This window comes from Mytilus trossulus, chromosome 2, assembly GCF_036588685.1.
Source record: "Mytilus trossulus isolate FHL-02 chromosome 2, PNRI_Mtr1.1.1.hap1, whole genome shotgun sequence".
Taxonomy (NCBI): Eukaryota; Metazoa; Mollusca; class Bivalvia; order Mytilida; family Mytilidae; genus Mytilus; species Mytilus trossulus.
The window spans coordinates 78,864,246-78,881,003 of record NC_086374.1 but is presented as its reverse complement, the minus strand read 5'-3'; the positions used below and the strand labels follow the sequence as shown (position 1 = coordinate 78,881,003).

Sequence of the window (16,758 nt, the reverse complement as noted above, 5' to 3'; positions counted from 1 at the left end):
CCAACATTCAATAATTAAACTTCCGTTCCTACTCTCCCACATACATTTTAATGGAATAACCCTTACATGTTTATTGGAATTATGCAAGATTTTGGTAGCATAAATTAAAAATGATATCTATAATGGAAGAATAAATGTGTGCAAGATTTTGTCTTGATTTGTTGGCAGTCTCCTCATATGAGGTTTCCATGCTGTCTCGTCTGTTTTAGTAACCAAACTTTTTGAAACATTTTAGAATAATTTAGTATTTTTTTGAGACAGAGCAGGATTTGATTTTGGTGATTTGAGAAGGACCTTTTCCTTTCATTTATAAACAGAAAGTAAATGAGGCATGTTAATTGATTTCAAAATATTGACTTATAATCACATTGTCCAGTAAAAAAAATGTAAAATTATATGCATGCAGCTTATAAGAAGTAAACTGCTGACTGAAAATGTACATACTTATGTCAACAACAATAATAGTGTGTTTATAGTTTATAGATCTGAGGTCAAGACTTTTATAAGTTGCCTTTTCAGAAACTTTAAAGGTTTTCGTTCAAGTAGTATTGACCATACTGGTAAGACTTATATATAAGACAAATATTCAATAGTTTTTCTTGTTATTTAAGAACTAGATGAGCTGAGAATGTCAGTAGATAGTGAGTCAACTATGACCTTTGGAGATACAGATGACACTCTTCTTAGTCCCATAGGCATGCCTCCAGTCCCAATATTAGGTGGTGGAGAACCTGTGGCAGAAGAAAAGAAAAGAAGAAGGAGAAATGTTGTTGGACTAGGTAATTCAAGCAAAATGAGAACATAATTAATAAAATTTGTTGAAATTTTAACCCAATGTCATGGATCATAAATTACTGGAATGATTATTTTTTTTTAATCTGTAGAAATATTTTAGATTTTAACACATTTTTATGAAATATAAAATGCAGGGTCACATTCAATTGGAATTTTGGTTATGTCATTTCCTGTTTAACAGTTTTTCTGCAATCAGGTGTATCTGTGATTACTAGATCACTTTATTCTAGTTTTATCTTCTGTGACTTGAAAGTTTTACCTGGAACTTATGTATGTCTTAGTAACTTTGATTGTTTTCAAACTTCATCGTCTTAAATTGCTCAAATTTTATATTATTAGGTGTTGGTGGGTTTATAGCCAGGCAAAGACATCGTGCTCCTAACAAAAGTAAACAAGTTGAAGGAGGAGCTCCTGATGGGGAGGAAGGTTTGTACAGTAACAAAACAATTTGAAAGGTTCTTTTAAGAAATGTACCACTTTCCATTAGAACAAAAGGGAAGTCATAGTCTCTGCTATTAGTATGCCATTCAGGAACAGAGAACATTGTTGGAAAAATGTGATATGATTTTTTTTCTTCTGCTGTGTTGTTTGTGTCATGTATCTCTGTTTTTTCAAATCGAAGTGTTTGACATGCTTGAGATTGTTCTTAAATTTTCAAATCCTGAAAGTGTTAAAATACCTATCTTTTATTATAAAAAGGGTCAAAAAGTAAATATGGAAAATAAATATAAGTTAGTATGGATTTTTGTTTGCAGTTGGAGAGGATGGCATTGAAAAAGCAGCAATTGATCCTGACCAAAAACAAAGGCGAAAGAGGCAGGCCAGAAAAAAGAGCCAGTTAGAAAACAGCTTTCCTTCTTATCTTCAAGAGGCATTTTTTGGCAAGGAAATTCTAGATAAAAGTAAACTTGATGCCAAACAAGGACTTAAAATAGATGCCATGTCTGAGGAGGAACAAGAGGTCCCATTTTCACCAAAGATACCTGGATTAGGTGGTGAATCTGTATTGAATGACAGTGGACAAACACTAAAACAGATGTTACCACCGGTGTCAATATCTAAAGATCATAAACTAGCTGATAATGACGATATTATTGGTAATATTGGTAATGTACAATCTCTTATTCATAAAATATGGAAATATATGAGCTGCATGGGATAGAAATTATTGGCCTTATACAAATGAATATCAATATACATCTCTTTACTTATTTCTGGTTGAAAAAATATGTATTCTAAATTTTACAGTTTGAAAATTGAGTTGATATAATAACCCTACAATACAGACCAAAATTAATCTTTAATTTCGCTTTTGAATGTTCCAAAATCAATCAAAGTCTTAAACATGAATATGTGCACTTCCATCATGTTGAGTTTTTAGCCGACTAATCTCATATGTGTAAACAGGAACAGAAGCTCAAACACTTGTTAGGAGTGGAGATATTTTCTAATAGTTTCAGATTGAAAATCTATTTTACACATCTTATAATTCCAACCTCAGATAAGGATTTAAATTTATAACTAGTATTTTATTTAAGTTATTGTTAGGAATTTTTTTTGACTTTGTGGCCAGAGAATATATTTTTTAAATATTATGTCGTTACATTTCCACTTATTAATGGGGTCAGAAATGATTCTGACTTATTAATTTCTTTTAAAGGTGAAAAAAAAGCTTTGAAATATTATTCATCACAGGGAAAAAAATTTGTTATGAGTCCTTAATGAAGTGGTTATACCAATATGGTACTTGAAAAAACATAAAACAGTTTTACATCAGTAAATTCTTAAACTTTGTTTTTTGAAGAGAAGCAACTTATATTAACTACTGACTATGTAAATGAATTGATTGTATTTGTAAACTGCCTATAAACAAATTATTTTTTTCTTTTTAATAGAGGATAGTGATTTTAAAGATATTTTACCAGATGACTTATCAGAATTACATGTACCTGCTGACGAGGATTTATTCAGTATTATTGGTCCAGAATTAACCAAAGATGATGGTAGGTATTTTAATATATCCTGACCGAAAATGGCAACTTGCATTTCAATGTTTTTATGAAGATGTTCCAATATCTGTTTCAAATTGATGGAAGTGCATTAAAAAGAAAAGAATGTAGGCTTGATATATATAAATCCCAATCTTCTTAAATATTGGACATTAAGCAACCAAAAATAAATCAATCTTAATAACTTCTAAGGAACAGTTCTGTTATTGTTGTTCTAAATGTTGAAAGTTGGTCTTTAAAAATAAATTAAAAAGATCTAAACTTACAGCAGTGTGAGAACTTGAAACTTTTGTCAACTGAGAAGGATCTGTAAATTATTGAAAAGTTAAGGTTCTACTTAATAAACAAAGATTTAATATGGTATTTCAGAATCTTTTGAAGATGGTAGTGACCAAAACAAATCAGAATTACCAGGAAATTTGGAGAGCATGTTGAGCCCACATAATCTTGATGTTGAAAAGATGCTGTCTGAAGGTCTAGCTCATATTGATGGACAAACTGTGGAAGATATTTTTAAAGGGGTACTTCAAGATGGACAAGAGGGACATGCAAAACAACCTGCAGGTGAGTCAGGAATTGAGTTTGATAATTGTTATCACAGTCCTTTCATGGTTCATATGACCTAAAGTATAAGAGAGCTGCCTAAAACAAACTTTCAGACTTGTAGTTATGAAATTACAAAACAAAATCAGTACAGATCTTAATTTCTATATTTCCAGCACAAGATAGAAAGGTAAAAACTGCGCTGAAGACAGGATTTATAATTGAATATAAGAAAATTATTAGATATAAAAAAATTATTGAATTAATTGAATAAAAATGTGGTAAAAGTTCAAGTAAGCCCTTTTGAAAATAGAAATTATGACCTGGTACATTATCTTCCTTGACATTTTTGTCTTGCCATAATCTTTGCAATGAAATTAAAAACATTACAAAAATTTTGAATTAACTGTATACAGATGATCTTGTAGGTAAAATGTCCCTGTTATTGTGTTTTGATGGAAGCAGGATATTAGTTTTAGTATTAATTTTTATTATTGAATTAATAAATGATCACAAAGGTATATATCTTACATAAGAGTATTTTTTTTTTAAATTGTTGGATAAGAAACTTTTTTGAGGTATTGTTGACATGTGCAAGCCTAACTTTTTTTTTATCTAACATTGCAGAGGGCTTTAATGAAGGTGTTGCAGGATCTCAAGGTCCTTCATCAGGAAATTTCCCAGGGCACATCCCTTCATTTGCTGTTGATCCTTCAGGATTTGTTCCAAGCTTTAGGTATGTATGCCAGTTGATATAATGTCTTCCAACAGTCAGTGTAAGATATTGCTATTTGACATAAGTGTTATATGCTGCTGCCACTTTATCCAGGTACTTTTGTTTGACATTAAAAAATTAAAATTTCATCCTTTCTTAGAAATCATGTGAATATCTTAAACATATTTTTTTGAAATGATGTTTTTAGCAGTAAAATTTCTAGAAAAAAAATGTCTATATTTTAGTGGTAAACCAGGTCATCCCGGGTTTCAAGATCCTAGATTTCACCCAGAATTTCCTGACCCTTCTAATTGGCCACCTGGAGCAGACGGAGACGATGATGAATCAGACAGTGGCAATAGTCGTCGTAAAATCTTAAAATGGGAGTGTGATGAAGAGTTAGGTGCTAATGCTACAATATCAGCTATTCTGTATTGTAACATGAATCATATTGAGCTACGTACACAGTTCCCAGAATGGAATGAACGGGTGAAGAGAATTGCTAAATTATGGAGAGCTCTTAGTGCAGATGAAAAACAACCATACTTGGTAAGGTGTTGGTTCCTTGAGACTGGTATCATTGGATACTGTTTGATACATTATAATTTTGAGGACAGATGTTATTGCAGTTACTATTATAAATTTATTTTTGTAAGAAATAATTTGAGGACAGTTGTTAGTGTAGATGTGTTATAAGATATTTGTTCTGTTATTTTCATAGATTTTAATGCACCTTGACTTAAACACCTTTAGCTGTTGAAATTGTAGTCTATGCCTATGTACAAGTCCTAAATATTTATGACATTTTTTCAGCTGCAAGCCAGGAAGAACAGACAGAATACAAAAGTCACAAAGGTATAACAAAAGTTTGAAAATATCACAACTGCATGTTTATAAAACAGCTTGACATTTTGTAAAGTGTTAAAAAATAGATTTTGTTAGGTTTTATACATAAGGGAAATTGAAACAGTAAAAGAAATCATTTATAGGAGACTGATAAGTAAGAAAATATTTGTAAATGTGTGAATAGAGTAGTATATATGCAGAAGCAATTTCTGAGTTAATATCATTGAATGATTTTAGACAAGACTATTACTGGAACCTTAATTTTATATTCTATGATTTGGATTATGTTTTCCTTCTTACTACATGTTTTAATGCAGTTGTCAGTTTTGAAATTTGTAATAATAACATTTGACATAACTTTAAGAAAAGTGCAATGGTCCTTAACATTGACATTTGTTTCCTACTTACGAATAACTGTTTAAGAAACTGTCAACAAAAGGAATATATAACTATTTTATAGGGGGGAAGGGATAAAACATTTTCAATCATGGGCTGTCAAGTTATCAATTAATGACAGTTTTAGGCTGTTATTTGTCTGTCACTGTTTAGGACAGTTGTTCTCATTGTACGTTAGTGATATATAGGAATTTGCTTCTTTGCTTGTATAAAGATGTGAAATGCTATAGCTCTTACTTTTATTAGGCTTTTGATAATGATGTAAGTTTAAGGTTTTACCAGTTATGCATGATATGGTTTGGGCATCTTGTCAAGACATTTGGTCAAAATTGTCACAGTGACAGTCATTTTATAATGGGATTTTTTAATTTACCAGGTTTTCCAGATTTATGGGGTTGAAATAAAAACCCAGTTTTAATTTCAGAATAATTTCCAAAATCCAATATCATTTGTAAATGTCTATCATCAAATTTTTTTAAATGAATTTTTCTGATATTTGCAGTAGTGGTTTAAATCAATTTTGCCACAAATGGGCCATAAAATTTATCATTTCTTACCAAGTGTGGAAAACCTGGTCTTTGTCTGAAACATGAATATTTTTGATTTATGTTTTTTTTTATATAGAATAATACTATTACTAACTGAGCAAATTAATTTGAAAAGATGATAGTTGATCTAATTTGATTGAAACATATACATTTTTAAAATGATGTATAAGTGGCTTACATTACTTGATTGGTTCAACAATATATTTTGATTGATAAAAATTTGCCATCTTTTGAAATTCAAACCAAGTCAGTATTTCTATTGTTCATTTGCTATTGGTTAACTTTTCACATAAAGGAGTAGGGGCACCCCATTAAGGCCTGGTTTTGGCCCAAGAAAATAAAATGATTGATAACTTTTTCAAATTGGCACATAATGTTTAGAAATGGATAGGGTCAATGAAAAACATTACGATTTTTATGTGATGACGTCACAATTATGTCATAATGTGTATTGTTTTCACAAAAACGATGAAAAATACAGTATTTATGCAGTTTTCTATCTTTATTTCTGTTGTGGAAACATCGTGCACAGCCAAGAAACAACTTAATAATTTAACAGGAGTTTTATTATAACTATTGACAAAATCTCACCAAATAAAAAGTTGTTTCTTGGGTGCGCACATACTTTTTCAATCTAAAATATACTTAAAATTTGATGAAAAACAAAGAAAATCAAGAAATTTTACAAATTATGCAAATTAAGTCATGATTTTTTGCCATGGTAACTTGTTCAATGTCCAAAATTGTTTTGTTTTTCTGAATACCTTGTACCTTAGATAAAGTACAGCAATTTAAAAATATGTATGATAACTTTTAAATTTGCAGTCATTTTTGGGCCAAATAAGGGCCTTATTGTCCCTACTCCTTTGTCCAATCTAGCCACTTGACATATCTAAATATTTTTGCGCAGATAAATTATATAATAAAAAATCATTTTTATACAATGAATGCAGCTATTAAAAGCAAAATTTATCCTGAAGAATTCATCAGGCCTACTCTGGGTTTCAATTACAAAATGGGTCCATTGAACAAAGTCTGAAAAAGGGTTTTACGTATTGGTTATATGATTAAGTGTGTTTTAAACATCTATATCACATTGGTATGCAAAATATTCAGATGATCAGCAAAAAGTTAGTAATAGTATTGTGTACAGTAGCACTGTGACAATTTTACTGAGAAATTGTATATACTGACAATATCTGTTTTATAGTTATTTTAGAATGTCCAATGTTGGTTTTTAAGAGGAATTTTAATAACATTGCATGGAATATTTATTTACAACAAATTTCTGAATTGATTATACTTAAGATACACAAACATATTCCTAGTTTGCTTTGAATGACTTTTTATTCATCACTTGGTACCAATGTTTGCTAACTTTTTTTATACTTTTTTTTTAATTCTGAAACCACTGGGCCATGTTGAAAAAGACTTGACTGCAAATTAACATCATTGTGTTTCGTTTCTTTTCAAAAACTTTTTTTTATTCTGAAATCACTGGGCCATGTTGAAAAGTCTTGGCTCCAAACTGACATCAGGGTGTTTCAAAATCATATATGCTCTGCTATTTATCACCCAGAATGACTCCAGTGATTGAAAAAAGAAAAATATGGTAAGCAGAATCGAATGAAAAATAAACATTCCTTTGACAAATTCTGTCAGTTGTAAATTGTAATCAAACATTGGCATTAATGGTAAACTTATTAGCCTTTTAGAGTCATGGTTGGTGACCTGGAACAGGATTATTGCCATTGTCAAATTTAAAAGATGTAAATTAGATCAAATATTTTTTTTTTATAAATGTAACCCTCAGTACCCCTACTTTATAAAACTGAGGAAATTTTCATTTCCATTACCAAGTATACATCATAGTCCTAGACTATTGGACCATGGCTATTGCTGCTACTGAACAAAAGTTAACCTTTAATTCAGTAAAAAAAAGATGCTCAAAGTTCTATAAAAGAGGTGTTTGCTCCCTTACTTTGGTAAAAATTTGTATACTAGTTTGGTCTTGCAAAATAATATTTCAGACCCTAACCACCATTAAACATATGTACAAATGTCACTAGAAATAATAAAAAAAAAAATTGAAAAATCCTATCAATGATCAGTTGGTAATGGACATTGGTAAGAACATGCAGTGGTTATCCACTTTCAAAATTTTAGTCGATAAATCGATCCACTTCATTTGAAGTCTTGAGGATAGTTGTCATACAACATCTTCGATAAACTCAAGGCTGAGTGTTTTAAGAAGTCCATCTACAGCAATCACTAGCCTGTCAACACTAAGGATGTGAGTTTTTATCCAGCATACAGCAGGTCAGTGCACTCTGGCTTCCTCCCACCAATATAATTGGTCGCCATGACAGCTAATAGTGCTCAGAGTGGAGCACCATTCGATCAATCAATCACTTGATGTCTAAAAAAAAAACATCCAACATAGTCATTCAGTTACTGAAAAAAGAAAATTTTACCAATTTTTTTAATAAAAGAACTATTAGAATCATGCAATGAGTCTGCAGCTTCCAAAGTTTTTTTTAATTCCTATACATATACAAAAATTAAGGGTTGTCAACCCTCATTGACCTTCAACATGGCCTTAACCATTTTTAATGTAATAAGGACATAGTAAATAATAAATTAAAATAAATGAAACTTAAAAAGTTTTTGGGGTAATTATCATCTCTGCTTAAATTTTCCAACTTGCAGAGAATTGTATTAGTATGTTAATGTTTTTGACTTGTTGGGAAGATACCAGGTTAACAATGCAGACTACTCTGGGTCAGATTTAGATTGACACATTTTGGGCAGAGAGTATAAATATGTTATGAATATTTATAACAACAAATACTGGTCTTTGCATGATCAATTTTATTCTAAGTCTTTAAAAATTGGTGAACCCAAAAACCAAACAAAACTGTATCTTTCAATATTGTATCTATTTTCATTGCTATATTTCTTGAAGTTATAATTTCTTTTATTGCAAACTACAAATCAGAGCTTCCTGAAATTTGGTATCACGCTTCATGTGAGCATGCTATACCATTTGATGCATTGACCAATTGTTCATGAACTGTTTTCCAAATACTTGTAACAGGGTAACATTGTTGAACAATAGCTCACAGTACATTTGTTTTGTTTGTCAACAGTTAAATTGGGCACATAATTGGGTTATGCTTGGTATGTGGATAACTTGCCCAAAATGTTTTTTTATTATAAGGGATTCATGAGTTTTTTTTACCCTGCATTTGTAAGGACCCTTTTAAATTATTTACCAGAGATGCCCATTCAATAAACCGTTTTCAAATGAATTATAAAGAAACACCAGGCAGTATTATGCAAAAAATGCCACATGATGAAGACTTATTGGGAAAATACCAGGTGAACAAATACACTCCTTGGGCCGTTTCGATCTCAGAAAATAGTTAATTTTGTGCCTATATATCTTGTAATTAAAGTATTAAATGATGTTGTATTCCATATTGAATGACCTATATGTCATATTTGAGTGACCTTAATGTTTATAAATTTAATTCATATTTAAGATTTAAACTTAAATTAAGGTGCACTATGTTGAGTAAGTCATTATCCTGCTTGTTTGTCTGACTGTTCAAGTTAACATCAACAATGATATCTCATGTACTGAGTGTTCAAGTTAACATCAGCAATGATATCTCATGTACTGAGTGTTTAAGTTTTTATCAAGGTTTATAGTCGCGGGTTCTATAAAATATAGGATATTGTGAGACTTTTATGGATATCTACCTTATTGAATAAGTCATTATTCAGATACCAGAGGCTTTTCTTCATTCAGCACCATATAACCAAACAGCTGTTATATTGCTCTGAGATTATCTAGTGTGGTTTTAAATTATTACCCATATTTAATTTAATCAAGGGATAACAAAGCAAATTTTATATTTGTTGATTATCTATTCTCTGGGGAAGATTACTAAAAAAGTTGTTGGAAAACCATTCAGTAAGTTGGTGCACTTACAATGTAGGTCATTGTCAATCTCATTGTCTTAGCATTATCTTTTCATTGATGTGGAGCATTGCATATGTGAGCATGCTCACTAATTATGTTGCTTTTATTTGTAGAATAAACAACTCTTTTTACATATATGTGTTTTGAAATAATGAATGCTATATGTTTATCTGATAATAAGAATTAACATGTTCTTTTAAAAAATATCATTTGTGGGCTTATATAATGAAAAGCAGATTTTTCTTCCTTAGGAATGAATGCTTGCACATAACTTAAGACATTAAGACTATGCCATTTCTCTTGTCTCTCACTTAGGTCAGTAATGATCTTAAAAAACAGAAGCAGAAAGAAAAAGCTGCAGCAGCTGCTGCATCCATGGGTCCACCATTGCCACCAGGAATGCCACCAGGGCCACCACCATTCCCGCAGAGTTCAGAAGGTAAAAAATCAGATCAGTTGTACTATGGTTAATTCTTTCTTTACTCTTTGATCTCCATAGCCAGGATTCAGCAATGTGACTGACACGCTTTTATATATATATATGAACAATTACATTTAATATGGAATTATGTGTGAACAATGTAGATATTTAAAAGTTTTAAACTACAGACAAAGCCAGAAAGAGTTGTCTCACATTTATCATTTATCATTTTTGTCTAGCTTGTGTCCAAACTAGGAGTTGCTCACATTTATAATTTTTGTCTTGCTCATGATGAAGCCAGATCTTACATTTATAATTTTTATACGACCGCAAATTTTGAAAAAAATTTCGTCGTATATTGCTATCACGTTGGCGTCGTCGTCGTTGTCGTCGTCGTCCGAATACTTTTAGTTTTCGCACTCTAACTTTAGTAAAAGTGAATAGAAATCTATGAAATTTTAACACAAGGTTTATGACCATAAAAGGAAGGCTGGTATTGATTTTGGGAGTTTTAGTCCCAACATTTTAGGAATTAGGGGCCAAAAAGGGCCCAAATAAGCATTTTCTTGGTTTTCGCACTATAACTTTAGTTTAAGTTAATAGAAATCTATGAAATTTTGACACAAGGTTTATGACCACAAAAGAAAGGTTGGGATTGATTTTGGGAGTTTTGGTTTCAACAGTTTAGGAATTAGGGGCCAAAAAAGGGCCCAAATAAGCATTATTCTTGGTTTTCGCACAATAACTTTAGTTTAAGTGAATAGAAATCAATGAAATTTAAACACAATGTTTATGACCACAAAAGGAAGGTTGGTATTGATTTTGGGAGTTTCGGTCCCAACAGTTTAGGAATTAGGGGCCAAAAAGGGACCCAAATAAGCATTTTTCTTGGTTTTCGCACCATAGCGTTAGTATAAGTAAATAGAAATCTATGAAATTTAAACATAAGGTTTATGACTATAAAAGGAAGGTTGGTATTGATTTTGGGAGTTTTGGTCCCAACAGTTAAGGAAAAAGGGGCCCAAAGGGTCCAAAATTAAACTTTGTTTGATTTCATCAAAATTGAATAATTGGGGTTCTTTAATATGCCGAATCTAACTGTGTATGTAGATTCTTAATTTTTGGTCCCGTTTTCAAATTGGTCTACATTAAGGTCCAAAGGGTCCAAAATTAAACTTAGTTTGATTTTAACAAAAATTGAAACCTTGGGGTTCTTTGATATGCTGAATCAAAAAATGTACTTAGATTTTTGATTATTGGCCCAGTTTTCAAGTTGGCCCAAATCGAGGTCCAAAATTAAACATTGTTTGATTTCATCAAAAATTGAATAATTGGGGTTCTTTGATATGCCAAATCTAACTGTGTATGTAGATTCTTAATTTTTGGCCCAGTTTTAAAATTGATCTAAATTAAAGTGCAAAGGGTCCAAAATTAAACTAAGTTTGATTTTAACAAAAATTAAATTATTGGGCCTCTTTGATATGCTGAATCTAAACATGTACTTAGATTTTTGATTATGGGCCCAGTTTTCAAGTTGGTCCAAATCAGGATCTAAAATTATTATATTAAGTATTGTGCAATAGCAAGTCTTTTCAATTGCACAGTATTGTGCAATGGCAAGAAATATCTAATTTCACAATATTGTGAAATAGCAAATTTTTTTTTAATTAAGAGTTATCTTTCTTTGTCCAGTATAGTAAGCAAGAAATATCTGCAAGAATTTTTTTTAATTGGAGTTATCTTTCTTTGTCCAGAATCAACTTAAATCTTTGTTATATACAATATACAATGTATATTCACTTTTTACTACCAACTGGTAAATTTAAATAATCTTTACCATTCAGTGATAACAAGCAGTTTTTTTACATCTTAATATTTTATGATGTATTCAAATGAGTAGTAATTGTTGCAAACTCCATTAGAATATTTTAATTGAAATTAGTTTTGGAATAAGGGAAAGGGGGATGTGAATAAAAAATTGGGTTCAATTTTTCTCATTTGAAATTTCATAAATAAAAAGAAAATTTCTTTAAACATTTTTTTGAGAGGATTAATATTCAACAGCATAGTGAATTGCTCTAAGAGAAAACAAAAATTTTAAGTTCATTTGAATACATTCATTCTGTGTCAGAAACCTATGCTGTGTCAACTATTTAATCACAATCCAAATTTAGAGTGGAATCCAGCTTGAATGTTGTGTCCATACTTGCCCCAACCGTTCAGGGTTCAACCTCTGCGGTCGTATAAAGCTACGCCCTGCGGAGCATCTGGTTTTTGTCTTGCTAGCTGTAAATTACCTATTTATATAACAATTGGTTCAACCAGATATTTGACATTCCATGCATATTTAAAAATGTTTTTTGCAAAAAGTATTTAAGTCTTATTTCATCATTTAAAGACAATTTATGTTTTTCAGGTTCCCCATTGCAGGAGATGCGTAAAGCTGCTAGCAATCCACAGATAGCAGAAGGTAGGAAACTTAATAGTGATGAATGTCTATACAGATATCACTTTTCTTTTAAAATTTGATATATCATTGTAGAATTTGTGCAATCTGTAATTAAAAAGGGTATTAAATGTAAAGATACATACATAGGTGGGATTTGTTTCCCAATTAATTTTTTACCAGAGTTGAATTTTGAAAATTTTGACCCTTTTTTATCTACAATACCTGATTCCTGATGTAATGGAACAACTGTGTGCAATTTAGATTTTAAGATGCAGTTGTTAGAAGAATATATGTTTAACCTTAGAATAAAGATGACTTTGTTTAGGTACACTTAAAAGAGAGAATGGGAAATATTGCAGGGTTATAAGTGATCAAATACAGATTCCTACACTGCAACAAGTGTATTATGATATTTCTCCACTTGAGACAGTTAAATTTTATTATTTAAAGGTGTGAGGCTTGACAAGCTCTTTAAATAACTAAAATTCAACTGTTGAGAGTGGAGAAATATCGTAATACACGAGTTATAGTGTAGGAATCTGTTTCTTTAATGATTTTTATCCTTCTTTTTCAAAGATTTTCAGAAACTTGTGTTCTTTATATGCGACGTCATCAGGCATGGTCGCCTTTTTTCATTACGTCACTAGGAAAATTCAGAAGAAAACAAAACATTTAGACGTTATAATCAAATTTCGACTAATCATTTGCCAAGAACAGATTTTTCACTAGTGAGGAGAAATATTTTTCTCACACCGGTCAGGAAATGTGAAAATAGCACTAAAATTAGAGAAATACATATATACACTGAAAAATAACTCCCATGGAAGGATTTAAAGATAAGATTTAAAACTGATGTCAGCTGAATTGTAATGGCTAAGAGTCTTTTTTGGACCATCATGTGATATAGGTATTCTAAAATGAAATGTTTTGAATAGTATAAATCTCTATTCATATTTAACATCTACATATATTATCAGATGTTTGATTGTAGTGACTATACCAGTGTTAAAAAATGTCCAACTGTTTTTTTAGGGAATTCACCTGTAGGTCAGATTCCCCCAGCAGGTGTACCAAGTAGTCCAATACATAGAGTGTACCATGGTAATCAGACAGAACCAATTCAGAGACGTCCACAGGATCCTTATTCTCAACAGCCTTCAACACCAATGCCTATGGATCCAAGACCACCAGGAATGGACCCATATGCTCACCAACCAGCAACTCCTAGACCTTCAGAGCTTTTTGGACCACCAGGTGCTAATGTTAGACCCCAGTCAATTGGAACAGCTACAAGCCAAAGAGGAGATTCTTTTTCTGCAGTTGCTTCTGATCCATTTGATCAGTCCCCAACTGGACCAAGGTCTGGCACACACCCTGGCACACCACAGCAGTCCCCTTCTCACTGGCTAGGAGCAGCTCAGGAATCAGATCCATTTGCTCAATCTCCAATTAAACAAATACCAGAAGGTTTACAATCACCAACAGGAAGGCAAGTACCAAAATTACCTGAAGGATTTTCACAGCCAATGGTAAGACCTAATATGTCTAGACCAAACTTTGTTAGACAGACCTCTCAGGGTGATCATTTTGTTAAAATGGCTCCTACAAGTCAGTCAGATGATCAGTTTACATTCCAACCGTCTACACCTAGACCTGTCAGTGAAGCCTACAAACCACAGGGTTTACCACCTGGAATGCCACCACATGCTATGCTAAGACATCCAAGTATGTCCATGCCACCATCTCCAAGTGGAGATGTTCGTCCTCAGTTTTTGCAGCGATCTATGTCAGGTCCTGGAATGCCAACAATGCCCCCAGGTGTAGAGAATTTCCATATGCAGCGTCAGCCATTTAGACCACATATGCCACCCTCATCTCAGCCAATGGTACGTCCCCCAATTGGTTATGATCCATACAGTCAACAGCCTGGTACCCCTCATCCTGGAATAGATCCATCACGAGAACCTTCAGTGGTAAGTACTGGTGATAAAATACAGCATGGTGGTTAATACTATTTAGGCACTGCCAGAACTATATTATTTCATAGGAAAAGGAAGATAACATGGAGAGGTTGTATACAGAAATACCATGCACTTGTCATTCTGATTGGCAGGAATTGAACATATCATTGGACTTAAGATTTAATTCACTACCACTTAATGAAGATTGAAAATAAATGCTCAGGTTCTAAATTTTGAAAGTTATGGCCCTTCTAAAGTTTAATAAAAAAAAAAATCCAGCATTTTTATGTCAACCTACATGACCTACTTGACCCAAACTTAAACAATTAGTTTTAAAACTTTAACATGATTAAGGGAATGTCTCCAAATAAAGTTTTAACATGAACTCTGGCTGTAAAGGTTTTTAACAAAGTCGTGTTCTGTGAAAATTTCATAAATGACCCTCTTGGAACAAATTTGAAACCAATTTCGTCTTATCTCTCCCTCAAGTTGGAAAATTCAGGTCCAACTTCAAATTTTTGTTTTCTTGCAACTGTACGTAATGTAAAAGTTTTCATTAAAATTTAACATTTGGTATGATCATCAATAAGTAGATATAGGAAGATGTGGTGTGAGTGCCAATGAGACAACTCTCCATCCAAGTAACAATTTAAAAAGTAAACCATTATAGGTTAAAGTACGGCCTTCAAAACGGAGCCATACATTAATTAGAGATAAAAAAAAATTGCTCAAGGTTATAGTTTATGCATCTGCAGATTGTTTTTCGGTCTTTAACAATGAACTGGTAACCTGAAATAGGCCTTCAGTTTGTCCCTTCCTTGTGTTAATGGTGTTACAGCAAATTCGGCAACAATCTGCATAAAAAAATAAAATGATCTCAATTGATAAGTTCTTAGAATCAATTGGTAAATCGACATTCACATTGAGTCCTCAACATATTATTATTTGTAAAATAACTTGAGGTCATTTTTTCCTGGAATCAGTATAACCTTAGGTTGAATTACATTACAGGTTAAGTTTACTAGTTTGTTGTTATCCTGTCATGGTTATTAGGACCCATGGAAATCAGTGAAATTTTGTTGTGGTCGTTGTTAAAGTTATATTGCTGTTTACCCCACTTCTCTTTAAATTGACAGAGCAGACGATGGAGTGATGCAGGCCCTTATTATGTACATTCTCAGATAAAAATAAAGCAAAACAAACAAAAATGTGAAAATTGAACAAAAGATTTATAGAAGTAACTAATGAAACCATTTATTCTATAAAAAAAGCTTCATTAACCAAATATGTATATGAATATTACTGTATAATGCTTAATATAAAAACCCAATATGTAGAAAATTTACAATTAACGAATAAATAAAGGCTTGGTAATGGGTGGTGTGGTTTAACTTACATGTGGTATTCGATATAAGTATTCTATTTAATTCCATAATTAATATTTTATAATCTGTCACATACTGAATTGAAGTATGAAGAAACAAATTCTAAAACTGCACAATATTGTAAAACTTTAAAATTTCTTTGCTCATCATGTTTCTACACTGTGGGTGTCTTGTTCATAGATTTTTCACCAACAAATCAGTATTCTGCTGTCAATTTATGTTTCAATGGGAACCATTTTTCTTGGTTTCTTATGTACATTAAAATGATGAAATTAATATGTTGGAGTTGTGAAACTTATTCTGTTTAAAATATATGAAAATATGGGTAGATAAATAGGTTATCTTTTATCGAATACCACATGTTACACACTATATACACAATACACAATAGATGTGTTTAGTATTGTTGCCAGTATTTCCTTTTATTGATTTTGACTCAATGTAAGAATTTCCCAAATAATTTAGAATTTAGATGAAAAATTCAATAATAATTGGTATTTGTAAACAGTCAGTGTTTATTCAATTCTGTTCTCCTGGTTTTCAATTTTATGAATTATAATTTTAAATGTATAGTTACATGAACAAATTTGCAATTATTTTTATACAGAGGATTCAATTGAATAAAAACAACTCAAGAAAAGGAAATATTTATGGCAATATCGATGTAGTGAAGTGCAATAACATTTGGATTATTTTAACAAA

At 31.5% G+C, this 16,758-nt stretch overlaps 1 protein-coding gene across 8 annotated transcripts in view; it reads left to right on the top strand.

Moving 5' to 3' along the window:
• Positions 1-16,758, top strand: part of LOC134708063 (histone-lysine N-methyltransferase 2C-like) — a 78,990-nt gene that overhangs the window by 29,668 nt on the left and 32,564 nt on the right. For 6 of the 8 annotated variants that reach the window (XM_063568354.1, XM_063568357.1, XM_063568360.1 and 3 more), the window contains exons 24-35: positions 612-779; positions 1,135-1,221; positions 1,551-1,901; positions 2,691-2,798; positions 3,174-3,368; positions 3,975-4,083; positions 4,308-4,611; positions 4,876-4,917; positions 5,551-5,565; positions 10,156-10,279; positions 12,678-12,731; positions 13,743-14,683. In XM_063568354.1, coding sequence (XP_063424424.1) covers positions 612-779; positions 1,135-1,221; positions 1,551-1,901; positions 2,691-2,798; positions 3,174-3,368; positions 3,975-4,083; positions 4,308-4,611; positions 4,876-4,917; positions 5,551-5,565; positions 10,156-10,279; positions 12,678-12,731; positions 13,743-14,683 — 2,498 coding nt within the window. The remainder of the gene's footprint in view (positions 1-611; positions 780-1,134; positions 1,222-1,550; positions 1,902-2,690; positions 2,799-3,173; positions 3,369-3,974; positions 4,084-4,307; positions 4,612-4,875; positions 4,918-5,550; positions 5,566-10,155; positions 10,280-12,677; positions 12,732-13,742; positions 14,684-16,758) is intronic. The other 2 variants (XM_063568355.1, XM_063568356.1) reach the window with 2 other exon arrangements.